Source organism: Pholcus phalangioides, unplaced genomic scaffold (genome assembly GCF_987345545.1).
Source record: "Pholcus phalangioides strain wild (caught in Gottingen) unplaced genomic scaffold, Ppha-v1.0 ptg000004l_1, whole genome shotgun sequence".
Classification (NCBI taxonomy): domain Eukaryota; kingdom Metazoa; phylum Arthropoda; class Arachnida; order Araneae; family Pholcidae; genus Pholcus; species Pholcus phalangioides.
Genome location: NW_028301597.1, coordinates 38,244,553 through 38,267,880, shown reverse-complemented (window position 1 = coordinate 38,267,880; position 23,328 = coordinate 38,244,553). Strand labels below are relative to the sequence as shown.

The window sequence follows — 23,328 nt, the reverse complement described above, 5'->3', positions numbered from 1 at the left end:
ATCTATATTTCAGAAGTGAAGTGAGTGATGTGTTATGATTGAATTTTGTGCTGTTTGTAGGTCTGTTGCTCTCTGTGGCGAAACTTTTTAACGGGGAGATGGGCTCGCATTCGCGCCTTGAAGTTGGATACCACAGAAAACCAACTTCAGCTGACCACCACTATGGCGACGGTGGGGTTCGAACAAGTACGAAAGAGTGGATTCGTATATGAACAGCGGAGAGTGGCATCGTTTCTCTCTACACTGTTCAATGGTTGTCAAAAAAAGTCGAATAGAATGCTCGGTTTCATTCTCAAAAAAAAGGTTTCTTCGCGTTCGCCCAAAGTGATCATCATCCCACTTTTACGGGGTTTAGTTCGTCCCGGATTGGAGTGCGCCGTAAGGTTTTGAACACCATACTTATAGAGAGACATAGATTTGGTTTAGAGGGGTGTAGAGAAGAGCTACGAGCGCTCTTGTTGGTACACAATGTTTGAGCTATGAAGAGAGACTTGATTTCTTAAATATGTTTATATTGGAAGAACGCAGATGTCGGGGTGGGGACGTGATCGAAGTGTTTCAAATTTTCAACGGGACAGACAAGATGGACCATGAATCAATCGACTGCTTCGACAAGGAGACAGTATTATCGTTTAGAAAGGGACAATTCCAGGATGTGATTCATTCATTGGGGTTGCCAAGGAATGGAATAGCTTAGTGTCGGGGTTCGTGAATTCTAACTCGATTGACACCTTGACCCTGGAATGCTAACTAAAAAACTGATAAAAACCGCATGTTAACTGCCTATACCTCTACGTTTCTGAGACGTAGAGTTAGTATTCTAGGGTTAAAAAAAGAAATACGATGGACGTATTGGGATAAATTGAGATATTATCCATACCCAGATAAAACTACCATTATTATTTTTTTTTGGCAGTGTATTAATTATACTTTGTCATAATTATTGATTTTTATTGCTATTTTTTGGGTGGTTGTATTTTTGATATAGCTTAGACATATTTGAAATTCATATTTTTATGGGCATCTTCTATCAGCTAAACCTCGTTGGGAATTTTTTCCTGTTGTGGCATGTATATTTGTATAAGTATTAATTTCAGTTTAGGAAATGAGATGGTGCCAAGCACCGAGTGATTTGCGCATTGACGTCTCGTTGAATGGATATGAATGGCCGGTATAATTACACTTTGGGGTTGCCCGAAAAATCGTCGAATTACAAATAATTTTTAAATAATTTATAAGGAGCATTCAAGTATTACGTCAGCATCGATGGGAGGAGTGGGTCCCGTTTTGCTGACTTTTGATGACAGGGGGTTTGGTTGATGCTTACGTCATCAACCGCCCTTTATGAAAATATGAAATATTCCTAATTTCATCTTGCTCGGTACGCCAAAAACGAGAAAAACCTTTCGATAGTTTGTGGGCACTTGAAATAACATTCCCCCCTTATTGATAAGTGCCCTACACAGAGCCACTTTAGTGATCTCTAAATTTTTCGCGGATCCAAGTGCTCTGGAACTGTACCACGCATCACTCAAGTGATCCGTAATTATATTCCGAGGATCCCTTGAATAATCTGAGAATGTGCCTCTGGTAACTTGAGTGATCTAGAACCACACTGGGGGCCACTTAAGTGCTCTAAAACTATGCCACATGTCACTCAAGGGATCTCTAAATGTGGCACGGATCGCTTAAGTGTTCTAGAACCGCGTCCCGGGTTATTTGAGTGATCTGAAAATGTGTCACGGGCCGCTAAAATGCTCGAATTCTACCACGGGGCACTTAAAAGATCTGTAAATGTGCCGCTTATTTCATTTTTACAAAATTAAGTTTGAGGAGAGCAGGGCCCTCACCAGATACACCCAGGGACATATTTTGTCCTTGGGCCATGGGCTTTTTATGCGATTTACCATATATGGCTTAGAGAGTGGGTTGCAATGGATTTCTTAAAAAGAAATGTTGAGTTCTTATCCCTCGAATAACGTTGAAATTAACAGGAATTGATTACAATTATTATTATTTATTTTTTGCATTAAAAAATAAATTTTTGATCATCGGTGGAGGGGATAGTGGGGCTCATCCCCCCCCTCCCGTGTGTGTCTCTGATCCCACCAATATGCGTTAGGATTCAGAGGGGCAGAGCTGATCACAAAATTTTGCTGGCAAGGGGAGGGCAGGGGGGTCAGAGTTTTGCTGACTTTTGCTGACAAAGGGAGGGAGGGGTTCAAAAATGGCTAAACATTTACTGACGCAATACTTGAACGGCCCCTAAATGCAAGGAGTATCGATCGATATTACGAATAAAAAACCAAATATTAATAAATAACACAATCAATCGTCCAATAGAAATGTCTGTTTTTTTATTTAAAGAACGGAAACTTTTAATTTTTCGCGAGAGTATTTTGATATTACACGCGTAATAAGTGTCAGTATTCGATAGAAATTTTTAAGTAACGCTAATATTACGAAGAAATTAAAACAATAAAAATAGCAAGAGAAATAGCAAGGTCATGGCCACCATGGGCTTACTGGGCCCATAACTTCATTTATCTATTCATCAAAAATTCTAAAAGAAGGCCAAAGACAAGTATTTTCACATTCAGGAATTTCCTGGCATTATCAAGTGAGCCACACACGATTCAGTCACATCAATTGTAAGCCCAAGACAAATGTATGTATACTTGTGCAAACTCAAACGCGCAATTACACTTCTCTCTCTACTGCGCACAATACAACGACAATAAGTACGTTGTTGACGGTCTCGAAAATCATACAAGTGGTGAATTCCCTCGATTCATTTTGCGATAGTTGAAACAGATATGAATTGTTTTTATTGTTATCACTCTTTTTATTTATTTGTTGGGTCAATTTGCTTGATGGAAAAGAAAGAGGGGAATCAAAGCGGTATATATACATGTCACGCATGTCACAGGCTATAATAACAGAGTGGCCTGTCACATGTCGGCCACCCGTGAAGCAACTTGATACACGATGACCATCGTTGCGTGAAGCCAGATAGCAATGGCGGAGACCGACTTACAGCTTATTTCTCACATGAAACATGAACAAAAAAAAAGTCGATTCGTAGGCGTATGATATTTTCAATGATATTTGATGAAGGACATTTCGAGGGCATTTATCGATATTCTGAATACACAAAACGCATTAGAATATCTTAGTTTGACAATTTCCTAAACCAATTTCTTTTTTGTTTAAGGTATCCGACTACCTTTCTTGTCACTTCTTTAAAATGGTACTGAAGTAAACTTTAATAAAAATTTATTGATAGAAAGTGTCTCAAAACGGTGAAAACAATGATAAATATTGGATTGCCTATGCCATTTTCAATTCAAAAATCATTATTTTTCTATCAAATTTTGAGCAAAATTCATGTAATATTCGAAAAAAAAGATTGAAATACTCTCTACGATTGAAATGTTTTGTTATTTTTACATTACATTTAGCTGGTAATGAAGCAGACTGTGTACACACCAAAATTTAAAGGATTGTATTGTATTCTCATAAGTTACGCTCAGATCGGTTGATGTAAGTGCGCATTTTTTGAAATTTTATTTATCATATCGCGTACAAAACACTGTACTTAAATAAATACACATGATCGATAAACTTTGATTACTAATATTGGGAATATATGGAGAAATATCATATTAATATTTTGTAAAGATAGAATCAACAGATTTTTAGAAATCACGTTTTAAACTCGAGAAAATTTGTAAAAATACCATTCTTCACGTAAAACACTTCGTTTCACCCTTTAAGACGTTTTTTAAATTTTCCTAATCCGCATTATAACAGCCACATTGGAAATAAAAGCGTGTTTAGATCCCGTGATAATTCGGTGTGACCACAATAAAGCAGATCAAGTTTGACGAGATATCTCGGGATTGCCGCTGTAAGGGTTGAAGTTTTTATTCTCAGATCTCTGGTTCTGAGCGTCATAAAAACAAAACAAGGGCTGTTTCGGAATCACAAAATACAGGGCTTTCATAAAAAATAAAAGTAAATATGAATCGATATTTCCTCCTAAAATGACGTTTTAAACATTGTCGGACACCTTAATAGAATTATAGACATTTCCATAATTTTTACGCTCAAAATTGCTCATAAAGGTACTACGAGAATTGAAATAATATAACACTGAAACAATAATTGAAATAATATAAAATAAATATTAAACCTATGCTTCATATTTTTTACATATTAAGCACATTATTAGTTGGTGAAAAATAATTCATGACATCATTAATTAGGGTAACATGGGAATTTCATTAAGATATGGAGATACATGTGAAGGAATATTTTTGTGGATAAAAAGAAATGCTTTTCACAGGAATAAATACCATCAAACACACGTCTCTTGAGATAAGCGGAGGCGTTGCACAAACAAAAGAACAGAATACTGTTCGGTAGAACAACGTGGGCCGAACTGGAAGTAGAGACAGAGTACTTTTCCTGTATCAAATGTGACGTCAGTTTCTCGTCCTGTAACTAATCTAGAATTCTAAAAAAAAATCTGTTTTTTTATTCCTGATACTGACAAAAATCTAAGTTCTGTTAGTGTTTATTTTTCCTAAGATAAACGTCAAGTGGATATCGTTGCTAATATTATCTCAATAAAAATTTATGACAAGTGAGAATGACTATTGGAATAGCGCTGCTTTCAATGCTGACATGAATTATTTCTGAATCGCATGTATATTTTGTGTTTATTTTTCCCTCGTACAAAATGTTGGTATAAAATGTAAGCGAGACATATACAGCTTAAATTTTATATGACAGATTTACAGAAAATATTTTTTTACTAGCAAAAATGTTTTTGAAACAATGATATATTGAGATTGTGTCAGAATAGAGTATAGATACGATATTTGTAGATGACCAATCATTTTGTGTATGCAGAGCCGCCCTTAGTGGTTGCGACATGTACGGTTGCACCGGGACTCGCATTTACTGCCACAATAAATTCTTTCATAAATTCTGAATTTTCGTCAATTCTGGGAATCTCCATTATGATCTAGAAAGAAACAACTCTAGAGCTCTGTGTTTTTATCTCGAAAGAAGTATAATTCTGTAATTCCGCATTTTCATTTCTTTTATAGATTCTGAATTTCTACCCTATCTGGAATTGGTTGTGATAAATTTTGAATTTTTATCAAATATGAAACGATTTCTTTCATTTATTCTGTTATGATTTCTTTCATTTATTCTGTTATGATTTCTTTCATTTATTCTGTTATGATTTCTTTCATTTATTCTGTTATGATTTCTTTCATTTATTCTGTTATGATTTCTTTCATTTATTCTGTTATGATTTCTTTCATTTATTCTGTTATGATTTCTTTCATTTATTCTGTTATGATTTCTTTCATTCATTCCGAAATGATTTCTTTCATTCATTCCGAAATGATTTCTTTCATTCATTACGAAATGATTTCTTTCATTCATTCCGAAATGATTTATTTCATTCATGCTGAAATTATTCTTTTCATTCATGCTGAAATTATTCTTTTCATTTATTCTGAATTTCCATCAAGTGTGAAACTATTTCCTGCATTTGTTCTGAACTCTCTTGATTTACATTTTCTGAATTTTTCCCTCTCTCACAGAACAGAAAAATTGGGGCTGAGGGGTCCCGCTTTATTTTCGCACCGGGCCTCGTCTCTGGAAAGGGCGGCCCCGTTATTCATTGAGATATTCGAATTCAGAAATCGGAGAAAAATAGGGAAGGGACAGCATAAATAAGGGGAAGGAGCGTTGTTCGTTAGTTTATGAAGTTCTTTCCTTTCTTTTCCTCCGATTTTTGAATTCGAATATCTTGGCCAATATTGCACTCAAAAACATAGCACACGATTTATTTTGTTGGACTCAGTGCCCAGGGCTTTCTAATTGGAAGTTAGAGGACAAGGGGGCCGTTTAAAAATTTAGATTTTTTATTTTGTTACACACCGTATTATCACTTTCAAAACTGGTGCAGTGTCATTTTTGAACACATTTTTGAGCATTTTCTAAATTGGAATCATATGTCTACGACGGATGGTTTATGAGATAAAGCCCACATTAGCGTTTACATGACACCATGTATAGACAGTAATGTCTGAGAAAAAATAATTTTAGTTTGCACGATTTCGCAAAAGTGATTGCGAAATCCAAGCTTAACATATTATTCGAAATTCTTCTCAAGCTGAGGTAATGAACAGACTCGAGAGCAGTCGTAAATTCCCGGCGTGTGTTTTGTGTGCGTGGGCGCATAATTTACTCTCGTCGACTTCAATATTTTCACGCAAACAGCATTTTAATTCCTTGTTCCAACTTCTATTTATTAGTATTTCCTTCCGCTTTTCCACTCGTTTAAAGCGACGATGATAATAACAATAATAGGCTCCAGCTTTCGTTGTGTAGAGCATTCCGGCATATCTCGATGGAGTTTTAAGAGCGAGTAATAACTTGCGCGAAGTTTATTGAAATCTACGTCTGGACCCTATCTTGTGCATCATTAATTCACCACGCCGTTAAACTTTATTTCGATAAATTTCCAATTTTATCGCGGGGTTTCGATGGCGTTATGAACACAAAAATGCAGAAAATGTGTAGGGGGAAAAACCAAGCCATATTTATCATTCTCTGTTAAATCGGAATAATCAAATACATATTTGAGTTCTTTTTTAACGCTGAAATAAGTTTTATTAGTGAGTTTCGTGTGATGTACACTTCTTTGGAAGCCTCGCATGAATGTATTGATTGCCCAATTGTTGAGGAATGGATTGGATAACAGTCATCATGAGAAAACAATGGCATTGATTTAAAAGTTGTGGAAGCTTGTGAAATTTAAAGTGGAGGAATAGAATTTTAGGCTAGATTTTTTGCTTTGGTTGGAATAATAAAGAGGTGCTGTGAGATGAGAATCATTGGGAAATTTTGAAATTTCTTAGTGTGTATCAGACTGCCTAACAGATGGTGATTATGCCATAACCGACAATTATGCATAATTACCAGTTTATTACATTTACCGTAACATTAGTTTATCAATACACGCCTTTCGGGGGGGGGAGGGGGTAATCCTTTCGACCTGGCATTTCTTGCGGACCATGGAAGATATGCAGAATTATGTAACTTTCAATGACTTCACAGGATCAGAAACAATAAACAGTAGTAGGTATTTTTTCGGCCCAAAATATACTGAGAAATTGAATTTTCTGGATGTCATGCCGAAACTAATATTTGGAAAGGAAAGTGATTTGTCCACTCCGGTAATCGAGCCCGGGAGCCCTTGCACACCGGGCTTTCTTTCTAAATATTATTTTCGGTACAACATCTGAAAAACTCAGTTTCTCAATATACAAGTACTAGTAGCATGTAAAATGGTTACGGGAAATATAATTCGAATTTGTGTACGGTCCGTAATGTAAGAAAAATAACAAAAGTCATGAAATTTGTGCTTCTCGTAGTTATACCAAAAGATATTTTTCACGTAACATGCATGAAAATTCCTCCAGATACCGGCAATGTAAATTCTTGATTTTTACTCGTTTTTGTGCAACCATCTTCACATTTCTTCTGTCATGAAGGCAGCTTTTTAAACTTTGAAATGCACGTAGAAAAAAATCATGAATATGTCAGATAATTTTTATTCAGATTCCATTCATAGTATATGAATGATATTATTCCATTAATGAAATATCCATGTAATTCCATTATATGGTGAATTTCTTTCGGAAAATACTGACAAAAATTGTTAAACTTTGTATGTAAGACTATGGGGAAAAATGTTCCAATACTTAATTATTATTAGAATTTTAATTATTAGTAATATTGTTTGCGGTGCCATCTAGTCAACATAAATATCATAATCATCGATTCCATAGCAGAAATCTATGTCACTTCTATGAAATGCGATCTCCTTCCTCTTCCACCATAGAATCTGGATTGTACTTTTCCATTCCACGTTAAAATATTAACATGCATTGCTTAAACCCTTTAAACGGCTCAGAGCAGAAATCACTAAATCCCCCTTCAAAATGCCATATCTTTTTTAATGAAGTAGTTTTTTTTCCAGATTTTTATCAGATGCAAAATAAGGAGTAGGAGAATGTGTTCCATGGAGAAACCAACTTTACGGAATATCTGGGCCTGGGCCTATCAATGCTGATATAAGAGGTTTTTAGGAAGGAGAGATATTATAAATCTCATTTATGCCACAAAGGGTAATTATTGTCTTTCTGGTCATTCTTTCACGTGAGCACTAAATAGGGTCACTGGCATCAATACTTTTCATTTCTTTTTTAATGGTAAATTTTTGGAAAATGGCGCATTAAACAAGGTAAAAAAAAAAGTCCTGGAGCTTTTATACCAGTAGTGAACACAGCACAGCAATCCTAGAATGAAATTTTAAGTCTGTGGTTTCAGAAACCGGCCAAATTGATTAGATTTGGTTTAGTCATTCTTATATTTCACCTATTACCGACCTAAAAAGAGATACGTTATCTTCAGCTAAGCATCGGCGTCATTAATCCGAAATAAAGTAAAACCTCTCTATCTTGAAACTGACGGGATCGAAAAAAATTTCGACATGAAGAGTTTTCAAGTAATATTTATTTTTGAGAAAAAAGGAAAAATACGGCGAAAACTATATATGTATAAAACTAAAAAAATACCTTACAATTATTTTACTACTGGTCCAGTACAGTCCAATTACAATGGAACTACTGGTCCAGTTACACACATGTTCACTCACATCATACGTAAAAATACAGAAAATACGTTCGAATTATTTCTTGTTCAATTCAAATTCTGTATTTACGTACTACGCTATTTAAAACGATACACAAGCTTAGATTGATGCATATTTTCTGCTCTTTGAGCCTTGACAATTTAATCTATACTAGCAAGAGCTGCAAATATTTCGGGCCCTATCTTCTCAGTTTGCTCCAGAAAATGGCGCAGCGTTATCACAGCATTTATTCACTAATTTTTTTGTGATGTTGACTAGATGGCACCGAAAATGATATTACTAATAATTAAAATTCTAATAATTAAGTAATAATCTTATAAGTACAGGAACATTATTTCCCACCGTCTTACATACAAAGTTTCACTATTTTTTCAGTATTTTCCGAAAGAAATTCAACATGTAATGGGATTACATGGATATATCATTAATGGAATAATGTATCTCATTATACCATTAATAATATATTATTCGTATATCATTAATAGAATCTGAAAAAAATTAACTGACATATTCATAATTTTTGCTACGTACATTTCAAAGGTTAAAAAGCTGCCTCCATGATAGAAGAAATGTGAAGACGGTTGCACAAAAAGTAGTACAAATCAAGAATTTATATTGCCGGTATCTGGAGGAATTTTTTCTAATCCCTTTGCAGCAGCTTTTGCTGAATTTCCGTCACTTGAGTCGATCGACCATTCAGCAATAATTTCGGTACCAGTCAACGTGATGCAAGTTTGTAGTGAACTCGTTCATTTCCACAAAATCGGAAAATGAAATTTCTATTTTCTACATTGTCCTGAGAATCTTTGAAATTCGAGCGAACCACCAGATGGCTGACTTTTTGCCATGCTGAATAAGCCGTCCACATGGCATTCAGCTCCCCCCCCCCATCCCATCCCATCCCATCAATCATAGGGACCGCCTATAATTAACAAGACCCATCAACACAATGGGCTATACGAAGGTTTTTAACTGGCTGTTGCGAAGATATATTTTGGAAAGAGAGAAATTCAGCGGCCCCTGCGGGGAATCGAACCCACGTCCTTTCACTTTCCGGGTGAACGCCCTAGACCACTAGACTACAGAGGCACCGAATCGCTCGTGTACACTGAAAGGGACCGTACATGGACGGCCGGACCAGACTCGGGCCAAGCTCACAACTGCTGACGCTGCCACCAGATGGCGACTTATACAAGGATGACGTCACTCTCCGCTACCATACGAAGGTTTTTAACAACTGGCTATTACGAAGATATATTTTGGATATTTAATATATCTTCGCAACAGCCAGTTGTTAAAAACCTTCGTATGGTAGCGGAGAGTGACGTCATCCTTGTACAATGGGCTATAATACGAGCACTCCTTTCTTATCAGTTTTTTTTTCAATTCCAAAGAAAAGCCAGATTTACAAGAAAAAAAAAAAAGAATTTGCATGTTTTCTTTTTACTATCATTAGCCTTTATTCGAGATGGAGAATTTTTCGAAAATTACTGCGAGGCAAAGAGGTGAAAGTACGGGCAGGCTCGTCATTTAAGGGGGGGGGGGGCCCTGGCTTTTGAAAATACACTAAAAATGGTATAGTGGTAATAGTGGTTTATGGAAGCACTCTACCTGGCTAAAAATGCCTGCCTACTAGTTTGCAAAATCCAACTTCAAAAAAATACTGTCAAATTTTCTTCCAAATACATCTTTGCATTACAATTGCTTTTAACGCATCTCCACTTTCAGCCATCTTGAGTTTCATACTTTTTATGAAATTTTCAATTTTCTTACACTCTTTATTCAGCTTTGATCTACTACTGATAAGATACGGTTCGGTGAATCTTATCCTCAATTTAAATTTATTATGAATTTTATATCTGATAAATTATTGATTTCAATATACGATTTAGGATTTTATATTCCAATTAAGTTTTAGTATGGAATATGGGATTATATGCTTGATTTCTGATTGTGTAGGTAGATTGTGATCTCGCAATTGATTTTATACTTAGATTATGATTTTACACTTAGATTATGATTTTATAGTTGTTACGATTGTATTGTATATTTTGTAATGTACGTTTTTATAAATAAATTGTGCCAGAGGTATCCAGTCCGTGAGGACAATGAGCCGATATTGCCATATGGCGATGTGACCTAGGTATCTTTCGGTTTGACGGTGAATCTTATCTATCTCCTTCTCCAGCAACTAACCCATCTGATAAGAGAGGGTGTCCAATGCAATTGGCCCTCGGATTTTATTGACATCTTTCACAAGCAGTGCAACAGACCCTCGTCCTAAAATACATTGGTTTAGTACAATAACTGCAAAAATTGTTATTAAAAAGAAATAGAGTTTATCGACTAAGAGACGTCTGGACCGTATCACAATCACGCACTTGGAAAAAATTCATTGATAAAAAATTTAAAATTCATTTGAATTCTTGAAATAATAATGATTTCCTCTTGTTTTTAAACATCTCATCAAATGAAAAACCGGATAAATTTTTGGAATCGATGGCGCATTAAATTCTTCTTTTCGAAAGAAGTGAGTGGCATCGACCAAATGATAATAGAAAGATAAAAAAAAATGTATGATATTTCAAACCAGACGAAAGTCAAGAATGATCCTAACCCGGGTAGAAATCTGTAATCTAATACAGCCAATCATAAATGGCTGACCCTTTTTATTATTATTATCATCATCGTCGCTTCTTTCGCTGAAACGTCAACTTTTCCGTCAACACTTATGGGCGAAGAAATGGAACAAATGCAATAACTTTGGACGAGAAATGGGATATTCTTCGAGAAAGTAGAAATAAAAAACCTGAAAGAAAAGCTATTATAGATCGTCATTCGTCCATTCCCCCTGCATTCTTTTCAAAAATATATTCTTAAATAATTTCTATTATCATTTTTTTGATAAGATAATTCCTAGACCGCATCTTGAAATGATAATATTATTTCAAGAAAGTCGAGACATTGATGTTTGTATTACGATGAATTTGATAAATCGATTACAATGCGTAATCGATAACTAAATTTGATAAATTTATCACTTTTACCGGTGGTTATGCATAATACTAAAGCGTCGCTGGTAAATTTGGTAAATGCTAAAAAAATTATCACTTTTACCATGCATTGTAAACGGGATAATTTTTATTAATTTATACATAATAGATTAGAGTATCTGGTGAAATTTGATAAATTTACCGCTCTAACCGGTAATTATACATAGTGTAATTGGTGAATTTGATAAATATTAAAAAAATCCCCAAATAAGTTTCGGTAGTATGTTTGATAAATACTGTATAGTCGGAGTTCGATATAACGAACTCCAATTCAGTGAATTTAACGATGTGACGATTTTTTTTTTCGAATCCTATCCTAGTGTAAATCTGTTAAACAAAGATGTAAAGATTCGTTAAATCAAAAAAAATTGTTGAATAGGATTTCGGAATACCGGAATGAGACCGAGAAATTTATTCCTATTATTTAGTCCTTCTATCTCTACGAAGTACTGCCTGAAGCCCGCTCAAAGCACATCAAGGTATTTTCGGCAATGAGGCCGCGGACACAGCTGCAAAAGCAACCACTCAATTAGATGTGTGTTAACTGAACTCTCACCCCCAGCTTCGCACGCCAAAAACATCTCAGTACTTCATTACTTGCGGCTTGGCAACAAGCATGGGATGTCAGAAAAATATCTAGTAATGTTCCAGATGCATTATTTCATTACCCATCTCCTCTGTTGTTTCAGAAGTAACATCTACCTCATTGTCCCACAAGTAAGTCTCCTCAATAATGTATAGACAAGAGAAAATACTATTTTTATCACCGCACAAAAGGGGCCATACCGTTATACGAACGCTCTTCATTTTCTTCAGTTCGAACCGGCTAATAAGACCACTCGGGGAAAAAAACGTATTATTCATTCCCAGATGCTATCAATTCAAGCAGCTTCCATCATCAGACAACTGGAGAGAGAACTACACGATTACCACGACAAAAAAGACGTATATGTTAGTATGCATAGTACCACACATTGATTCGTCGGAGACTTCAGAGAGCAACACGCCTACAACGATAAATTATTCAATCATTACACTTCACTCACAGTTAGAAAAACTGGTGGCAGATGGCAGCACGACACATAACAAGCATTACACAGAAACGAACTTCACGCCAGGTTTCACTACACGTACACACACATTCCCGCATGTACCAATTCGTTAGAGGTTCCGCAGAGGAATATGGACGAGGTGCATGTGTGGTTTAGTAGTAGTAGTCCTGCTACGTGTGATTGGGGAAGAGTAACTGTCCTGAACATCTGAAGTCTCCGACGAATCAATGTGTGGTACTATACATACTAACATATACGTCTTTTGACAGTTACTCTTCCCCAATCACACGTAGCAGGACTACTACTACTAAACCACACATGCACCTCGTCCATATTCCTCTGCGGAACCTCTAGCGAATTGGTACATGCGGGAATGTGTGTGTACGTGTAGTGAAACCTGACGTGAAGTTCGTTTCTGTGTAATGCTTGTTATGTGTCGTGTTGACACCAGTTTTTCTAACTGTGAGTGAAGTGTAATGATTGAATAATTTATCGTTGTAGGCGTGTTGCTCTCTGTGGCGAGACTTTTTAATGGGGAGATCGGCTCGCATTTGCGCCTTGAAGTTGGGAGCCACAGGAAACCAACTTCAGCCGACCACCACTGCGGTGACGGTGGGGTTCGAACCCGGATCCCCGCGATGCGAGTCCGTCATTATGACCACTCGACCACCACTGCGGCACGTAGCAGGACTAGAGCTTGATACCCGGCGGTCGAGCACGAGCTGGATCCTGTTTTTTAATGAAAAGGAAACTCTATATAGAAATTTTTATTACCACCTGTCATATTGCATGCACCTGGACTTGGAAGTTCCTTGATTTCCCAAGCCAAACATGTTCATAATAATATAAATTTCGTAACTTTGGTTATTATTTGTATTTTAATATTTATCCACATCATATAATTCTGTATAATTTGAATAGCGTGTCTTTATTTTTCTCCAACATGCAAATTATACGTATTCGTACCTACAATATTCTACATTATATTTTCAATGGACTTGGAACTTCGATTTCCCAAGCCAAATGCGTTTACAGTATAATATTTGACATGTCCGTATTTTTCTTTACTCGCATCATATAATTCTACATAATTTTTGAATCGTATGGTTTTTTTTTTCCTTCTTCTCCTCCCACTATGGAAATTATACGCGTTTACATCTACAATATATTCCGCGCCTCATATTTACGTTCATTATGATGTACTGCATATATTGTATGTTCACTTTTTTTTTTTCAACATTTTAGCGACACAATTGTAATTTTTTCCAATGTTAACTATGCTTCGATAACGTATTGATGTGCAGTTATGTTTCTCTGTTTGTCTTTTCTCTGATTGACACGTTACCGTCTCTCAGGACCTGTGAAGTGCCCCCACAGCTGAGACCTGCTTGTATTAGTTTCTCTAGCATAATATATGATCCTCTGGTTGGTGGGTGCTCGGGAATGCTCGTGGTCGCACTGGGGGGGGGGGGATGGTTTGTTTTTGGCGGGCAGGGATCCAGTCCTTTGTTTGCCTGTGCGGCCGATCTTGTGGCCAAGTGGGAAAAGATGATCTCATAATCTGGCGGTGACCTTTCAGTTAGAAATTCTTTGGGGTATGGAGTGGATCACCGTTCGGTTAGGATGTTAGGGTGATGCCTCAAACCCCACCGTCGCTACAGTGGTGGTCGGCTGAAGTTAATGTTCTGTGGTTCCCTACTTCGATGCGCAAATGAGAGCCGATCTCCCAGTTAAAAAGTCTTGTCACAGAGAGCAACAGACCTACAACAGCAGAATTATTCAATCAGTACACTTCACTGATAGTTAGAAAAATTTATGGCAGATGGTAACACGACACATAACAAGCATTACACAGAAACGAACTTCACGTCAGGTTCACAACCGTACACTCACATTTCCTGATGTACCAATTCATTAGCAATTCCATAGAGGAATGTGTACGAGGTGCATGCACGGTTCAGTACTAGTAGTAGTTGGCCTCAGGTAATACGGGGTAACAGTGTTTTGATTGGAAGTGAGAGGACAAGGGGACCGTGTAAAAATTCAGATTTTTAATTTTGTGACACGCTTTCTTTCGCTTCTTTCTTTCAAACCGACCCCAACTCAGGTCTATCACCATCTATGGGCGACAGTCCGAGTGCGTATGTAGTGCTGTGTTTGATTTTTTAGTGCCGCCATCTATATTATTTTTTGTGGCACACTGCACTTTCACTCTCAAAACTGGTAGAGCAATTTTTAAACGCCTTTTGAGAATTATTTAAATTTTAATTACACTTTCACGACGGACGGTTGATGAAATAAAGGCCACATTAGCACTTGCAGGACACCCTGTATATTCTTTAAATAATTTATTTTATCATGGTTTTTTTCTATCTCATTCCTGAATTGCATCCTGAATTGCTGAATATTATTTCAAGAAAGATGGGACATTGATGTATGCATAACTCATAACGTTTTTCTTCTGTTTCTACGTGATATTTCTTCAGCCTTATTTCTTCACATATGCAACATTTATCATTATGATATCAAGACAGATGATACATCTTATACGTTTTTTTTCTTTTCCCACCATCAAACAAAACCGGCGAGATAGAAAGCCATTCACGGAAGATAAGTGTGAACTCTGCGTATATCTCACAAAATGCATCAAAATGCAACACCAAAATAAGAAAAACCTTATGGCTTCCATTTCCGCTATCAGTTTCAACGAAAGGCCCTCCTCCCTGTGCATCATCGTAATATTTATTTTATGTCGTTCGTATATACTCCAGAGTTTTTTTATTTCTGGTGTTCATGGGAGGCTATCAACACTTGCAGATCATAAAAACTGATGGAACAGTCATAACGCTACCGGAAAACTTTGAATGTAGTCAAAGGAGAAAAGTGAAAATGTTCTCGATACTGATTTGCCTGCGACTCTCTTTTTATGTTTGTGATTTCGGAATACTGTGTATCGTTTTCTTTTATACGTATAAAGAAATATTTCTTTATTGCTTTCCTTTGAGTCTTTGAATATGCATATTGTGGTTTGTATGATATCTGATATTTTAGGAAGTCTCCTTCTTACGCGTTACTTTTAAAGTCGTCTAACTTGAATGGAAACTTTACAGGAGAAGCTCTGAGAGATAAAGGAGTGAAGAGGAACAAGTATAGAATGTTTGGAATCGTCTGCTGTTTGTAAGAATTGAGAAATATCTCGGAAGTTTCAAAGTATTTTTGCTCTCTAAGTGTGCGTTCTAGTGATCAGATATTTCCGAAAATCGGTATTCAGTTCACGTGGAAGAGATTTCGGAAAGGAATAATGCAGTCAGTTCCGCTTATAACGAGCCCGCGATTAGGGAGATGCCCGATTTGAAGAGTAAATCAATACATTTGGATTGGTACAATGATAATTGTATGTCACATCCATGACTTTTGGCAAGCATGTTTTCACCGTATTTAACGAGAAGAACTTGAAAAAAATAAATACAAAAATGTAAAGAGGATGAACGTGTTTAGAGAAACATATCCACGTCAACTTGTGATTTTTCGATGACACTAATCGCTTAACTCGTCCCGAAACTACCCAGATTCTCATTTCAAAGTCATGTCCAAGCGAGAATAAAAAAAGAGAAGATACTTTTATGTATGTTGAATGAATACCAATTTTTTTTCTCAGCCCTCATTAGTAAATTTTATATTTTCATGCAACAAGAAACCACGGCTCATCATTCTTTAGTAACGAGCGTTGGATTTTTTTCTTACATATATTTTTTCAACTATTTGTTGAAACCCTTTTAGCAACTGGGAACATGGATGTTCATAACTTTTTTACCTCGTAAATCTTATTTAATTCACAATTGAATAACAAAAGATGAGCGTAGAATAGTTTGTACTCGTTAATATGAATGCGAGTACTTTTAGATAAATACTAATTGTAGATTCATTTGGGTGATAAGTTACTTATTTACACATATTTACGGTTCAATAAAGTCACAAAGCAGATCATTTTTGCAAAACATTCTGACGTTAGCAATATTCTTATGGTCACTTGTGCTACATTGTTCATTTATTTCTGTGCATCTAAAAATCGATTTTACAAGCCTTTAGTCCGGACTCCATGTGACGCAAACATGACATCGATTCGTCGTTGTACGGCCTACATTAATAACTTGTGACATCCAACGAACGCAGACGGACCGCCACCTACGGAACTTTGATTATCGAGTCCAGACGTGCCAAGGACGCTTTAATATCAATTTTGATTTCGATTCTTAGATCATGATTTATCATAATGATTCCGTTGATTTATCCTGTAATTGGACTTGTTATTCTGTTATACAAATTTATATAGATATATATAATCAATGAAATTACGGATGCACCCATCTTTCGGGAACGCTTCGATATCTCCTTGAGATGGGAAGGGGGGGGGTGTGTCCGGTCCTTCAATGTTCAAGCCCTTAGTCCCCAATCTGTTCACGGACAAACAGGTTCTTGAAGTTATCTGAACCTGTAGCACAATGAAATAACCTAATATCGAACAGAAATCTAGACCTGCAACAGTACCAGAACCTATTTTTGAATAGATACGTGAACTTCCAGCGGTGTCGGAGCCGGTTTTTGAGCTGAGAGCTGACATCTGAATCTGCAGTGTAAAACTCGCACCAGAGCTGCACCTATTTTCGAGCAGAAAAGCCAAAACTCGATTTTGCCGTTTAACGTGATCACATCAGGAGTCAGGGTTCCTGATAAAAATAACCGATCGATCTACATCCAAAATAATGCCGGCTGTATGTACCATGACTATATGTCCCGTTTGGTCGAACAGGACGTATGGAAATGGGTAACTCTTTTTTTTCTTTCTCACATAACAAGTTTCTGAATGTTAGTCGTGCATTTTGTTATTACTTTTTTAATTCTTCTGAAACATGAATTTTCCCTCTTGTTTTATTTAGAAATTGTAAGGGGGTCGAATGAATTATCTAATGGGTATTGCGAATTACGGTACTTTTTCGCAATGTACGGTCGGTTCTACAGTTTTCTTTGTGAAAGTCTTCCTGCCGAGGAACACTGAATGTGGTAAACTGAATGAAAGTGACTATGAATTGGGGAAAGAGAGTTCTTTTCTTCACTATAGGGCAGAAATCGCAAAAAACGTACATGGATCATTTAGCGGCTATTACGGCCGGATTATGGGAGCGGTAGCTCAGGTCGATGAGATACTCGCCGGAAGGACAAAATTATGTTTATAGGTGTCTCGACTTCGATACCCGGTTCGTACTTGCCAGGAAAATTTCTTGACATGGGGGTACAACAGAAACGGCGACAGGACAACAGAAAAATATTGCTACCGCAGGGAATCTCAAATCGAAGGGTTAAAGCACCGACCTCCCGGTGAGTATAATAAAGGCTGTCCTTCGGAATCGGCAATAAATTGTAGGTCCCGGTCTAATTAACCCTCGTGTGCAGAAAATGACAGTGGTGTGACAAAAATAATCAAATGGCCGGATTATGACATTGTGAACCGAGTACCGAAATTTTTGTCAATTAGGGAGCCTTATCACTTCCTACATAGCCTTGAAAATTGATAACTGTTACTTATGGAGGGGGGGGGGGTGGATCCACGAACTTGCAAATGTGTAAAAGAAAAAAAAAAGACCTTCTGCCAAAAAACGTTAATAGCAAAAGCCGAAGTCCTGATTACAATAAATGAATTTTTTCCCATGTTATGACATTGGCCCATTCCGTACTTAGCGTGATAACAAACCCGAAGTTTAGCACTATCCGGTATTTTTAACCAAAATTTTAATTTCCAAGATTTAATGTTTAAGCAGCGCTCACTGTGATAAAATAAAGCTTGTGAGTGTTTCCATATTTATGAAACAAGCTTTTTCACACAAAAAAAGATTGAAAAAACAAAAAATCAATAAAGAAAAACAGGCTGGGCAACTCGTAAAAAAACGGGAAAACGTTATCGCCCATTGATACTTACTTCTCGAATGTTCCGTGAGTTCCATCAGCATTTTCTTAAAGTCGACATCTGTCCTGGTCTCGTCAAATGACCGCGAATAAGGAACCTCTTCGAACGTTATTTGCACGGCACTCAACGCAAAATGACAGTCCGAATAACCGCGGCTTCTGTCCCGGAAATTATGGAACAGAAGCCCTATGACATTCCATCCGAATTTCTCCAAAATTTTCAGTATCATTTGTCCGACTTGCGAATAAGACCCGTTCATACGAGTCAGCGTCCTATAGTACGGGTCTTTCTTATCAAAGTTCACGACCTGGCCCGTCGCGGTGAGCACGGGCACGTCCCAGACCATAGAGTACTGAGCAACGTGAACGAGTACGTAAGTGCACAATGGCCCGAGGAAAACATCCGCTTGTCCCTGGTCGTATACGTACAGGGCTTCGAGGGGACCGCTGGAAGAGTTGCAGTTGGTATCTTTGTAAATTATTTTCATTTGCTGGTTGTACCTCTTCAGCAAAGTTTCCACGGCGTACAGAGCCGCGGGGAACACCTTCTCCAGCGAGAACGGCAAGCTGGTGTCACCTGGTGCGAGGACGGCTAACCTAATGATCGGCCGCGAATCCGGCTGTTTCAGTCCGAATTGTTGCGCGTTGAACGCAGCTAATTTTAGCATGATTATCCAGGCGATTCGAAAACACATTTCGGTAAGCACTAAAGCATCGATTGCACACTTATCTGAAATTATCCATATATCTCAAAAACATACTTCCACATGATGATTTCCCCATATAAACGAGATATTTAACTACGATGATTATTTAATTTACATTGTTGTTCCGGCACCAAAAAACACGATTCAATTCAATTTCGCAAACATCTTATGGACGTCGGTTGCCCTCCAATAACTAGTTTTTGACTAAAAAGGATCCTTTTCTCTTGTCTCACCCCCGCGTCTGTCTTTCTTTCCACCCCTCCCCCCACACGATTTCAGCGCCATCTTTGAAACTGAAACTATGCTCAAGAAAACCAATAAAAAAAAAAATGGACATCCGAGCTTTATCAGATCCGTCAACATTCGATTTGACGTGATTACGCGTCCGTGTGTAACCTTCGTAAAATAAAAATCCATGCCCTGAAAAGCATTAATTTTTCCGGTATGCAAACAGAGAGCGAAAAAAAATATATATATTATATATATTCACATACGAAGAATTTTTTTCATGAGAAGTATCCGAAAAGAAAATAATTTTCGCGGCTGATTCTGCAACGAAAATCGAAATCTATAGGAAATATCTCAATTACGTGTGACAAGAAATATTCTCCCGAAGAATAATAATCGAGAAACCAAAATAAAAACTGGAACTTTTTTACCGTTCCCAATCAAAATATATAATGTCAGGTTCTATTATTTTATTACACAGATACTGAATTCTAATTAATAATATATGAGTGAAAATTCATCGAGATTTCGGTGGTCTAATTTCTTGATTTTCTCTCTTTATTTATGCGTCTATATCCATTTTTGTCGATTTCGGTGATTTTTAAGACGCTGTAAGTGATGAAAAGGATAAATTTTCTTTTGATACGATGCAAGTAATTTTTTTTTCATCCACTAATTTCACTTACTAATTCTTTTTTAATTCGCCGTATAAATATATTTGTAACTTTTATATTTTCACTTTTCCTGGACTTTGTTAGTATTTTTTTTCATAATTTACATTGGATTTAAATATTTTTTTTTATTCCTTTCGAACACTCTTCGAGTTTATTTATAAAAGTAAGTTCATGGAAACCAATTTCACCTGTTATTTCCATATTACCTATTGAAATGCTTGGAAAATAGTGATAGAGCAATATTGAAAACTGTTTTACGTATAATACCTTGTAATGGAGAGGGAAACTCGGTAGTTTCACAGTATTTAACATCAATTTTGGGAATTTTATTCCATTCGAACGCTCTCCGCGGAACACTTCGTATATGTTTCTAAGCTCATACATAGAGGAATTCGGTGATCTTTTATATTGATTTCTTTCATCAATAATATTTTTTTTTTCAAAACTCTTTCAATAAATACACTTTCATCAACCTTTTAACTACAATTGCAGATATGTCTAAATTCCGTGTAAAATGACGTATCTTTATGAAATGGGCTCCCGTCTTCCGATTCTACGCAAAGTAAGGGATATAGAAATATCCTTATTATGTTTCATAGAGAAATCAGCTTTACAAGATATCTGGGGGCTGTCATTGTTAAAATAAAAGGCTTTAAAAAAAGGGTGAGACATCTCGTCAATGTCGGTGAGAGGGTTGAAGTATAAGTCTCATATTCTAAAAAATATAATATATATCAAAAGATCAGAATGAAAATAATAGTATTGTTAATGAATTCCATAATGTAACTCACTTCTCGCATGCTCAGCGACTTTCAGTAATATCTCCCTATAATCAGAGACTTTGGTTTCGTCGAAGGATCTCCAATAAGGAACCTGCTTAAAAGCGATGTGCACGGCTCCCAAAGCGAAATTACAATCCGAATAACCACGGGCCCGATCCTCGTAATCGTGGAAGAGTAAGCCCAAAATGGTCCAACCGAATTTCTCCAGCACTTTCAGAAACACTTGCCCGACCTGCGAGTACGATCCGTTCATCCGAGTCAGCGTCCTGTACTGAGGGTCCTTCTGGTCGAAATTCACTATTTGGCCGGTGGCGGTCAGCAGCGGGACTCCCCAGACGGTCGAGTACCTGGCCACGGGGGCGAGCACGTAAGGACACACGGGGCCGAAGAAAGCATCCGCGAGACCCTCTTTATAAAGGGCAAAGGCTTCCAGGGGCCCGTACGCCGAATGGCACTTGGTGTCCCTGTAGACGACGCTCATTTTGCGACCACTCTTCTGGACGAGGGTCTGTACGGCGTATTCGGCCGCCGGGAAAACTTTCTGCAACGAGAAAGGCAGTTTGTCGTCGGATGGTGCCAGGACAGCTAATCGGATCGGATCCGGCGGCGTGTGCTTGGCGAGCTGGAGGCTCAGCGATAACCTCAGCGCGAATATCCACAAAGTTCGCAGAATCATGGTAATTTCCACGTCACAGAACCTTCGTCGTCGGAATACGTCGTATCAGATTGTTTTTCCGCGTTTGTTCTTCACTCTCTTCAAAGTTTTCGGGAGTAAAATTCCCGTAAGTCTAGTTACTGCCATTTCGCGAAATCGATTAAATTTTATCGAAAAAATTCCAAATAGTTTTGATAAATTTCTTGTCTTCTCGTATATATTAGATGAGAAAAAAATCCGTCCTTTTCTCTGGATGAGCCGGAAACTTTCTCGACCGATGGACTCGCAGTATTTGTGGCTTCCGCGATCTCTCTTTGCTCCGACAGGCGAATGGATGCTCTCTCACGTCCGATCTCAGCGCCATCTTCGAAACCGAAACTAGGATTTCGGAGAAAAATCGTATGTTGCATATTTAAGGGGGGTGTTTCATCAAAAGCGTCTGAACTGAATAAATATCCTCAGGTTTATTTCAAAACTCAAGTGAAATATGAAAGTCTGCAAAACTATGAAAATGTCGCTGTGTTGGTTGAACTTCCTCTCGCAAAACGTTTTAAAAATTTAAAAATTTAAATTTTTCAACGCCCAATCAAAAAGAAAAAAAAAACTCTTGTATCTACAATCTACAAGAGGGGTAGGCGGCATTTTCAGTTCGCATTACAAATATGTGGCATGGTTGACACCGCTTATTGGAATTTGGGATAATGTTGTCCTTCGGGCATTTTTTCACTGGGGCTAGGATTTATATGACTTTGCATTTTTTTTATGCATTTTGCATACTTCGCTGTTTTTACGCGATAGACCTTTTTTTCATGATTTTCAGTAATTTTTAGGTATTTTTCATGATCTTCAGTATATAAGACATATTTCCATGTTTTGTTTTAGTGAATTATTAGTGAATTTCTGCATATCAACGTACAGGGAATTTTTCTCATAAAGCTCTCCTTCTTCCCTAGCTTCATTTCCCGGAATTGATGATTTTAGCAATAATTGACAATTTTACTTACCTTATATGTCGTTTTTGGTGATTTTTCGGCGATATCAAGAACTATTCGCGGTTTTTATTTATGCACCTTTGGCATAGTTTTGACAATGACGTGATTTCCCGTAATTTCCCGTATTTTTCTCGAGAACTATGGTCAGCCTATTCATAAATGCATGATTTTAGATTTTTAGGGCATAAATGCATTTTGATGAAGCATATTTGTTTCTGTCGGTTTTTAGATCATGAAAATCCTAGCTCTAGTAATCACTTTTGCCAAGAACGGAACGAACCAAATCTTCGTTTATAGTTATCGGGTCTTGATGATAATTGGATAATATTATCATTTTTTTTGCGTGGGAAGATTTTTTTTTTGCGCATTCTGAAGATAAAATTCAACCAAACATCCCCCCCCCCCCCGTAAGTTATCGTTATCAGGCTAAAAGACTGTAGGAGGCAAGAAGGTGTTCGTCCCTCTCGTCCCTTGTTGA

The 23,328-nt window shown here is 37.1% G+C and overlaps 1 protein-coding gene across 2 annotated transcripts in view; it reads right to left on the bottom strand.

The window, feature by feature from the left end:
• The window catches only part of LOC149087387 (atrial natriuretic peptide receptor 1-like), a 123,908-nt gene extending 101,905 nt beyond the window's left edge, over positions 1-22,003 (bottom strand). The window contains exon 1 of one of the 2 annotated variants that reach the window (XM_089231466.1): positions 21,213-22,003. In XM_089231466.1, the coding sequence (XP_089087592.1) occupies positions 21,213-21,879 (667 nt within the window). In that variant the 5' untranslated portion in view covers positions 21,880-22,003. Of the gene's footprint in view, positions 1-18,825; positions 19,763-21,212 lie in introns of those variants that run through there. The other variant, XM_089231467.1, reaches the window with a different exon arrangement.
• Between the last annotated feature and the right edge of the window lie 1,325 nt (positions 22,004-23,328).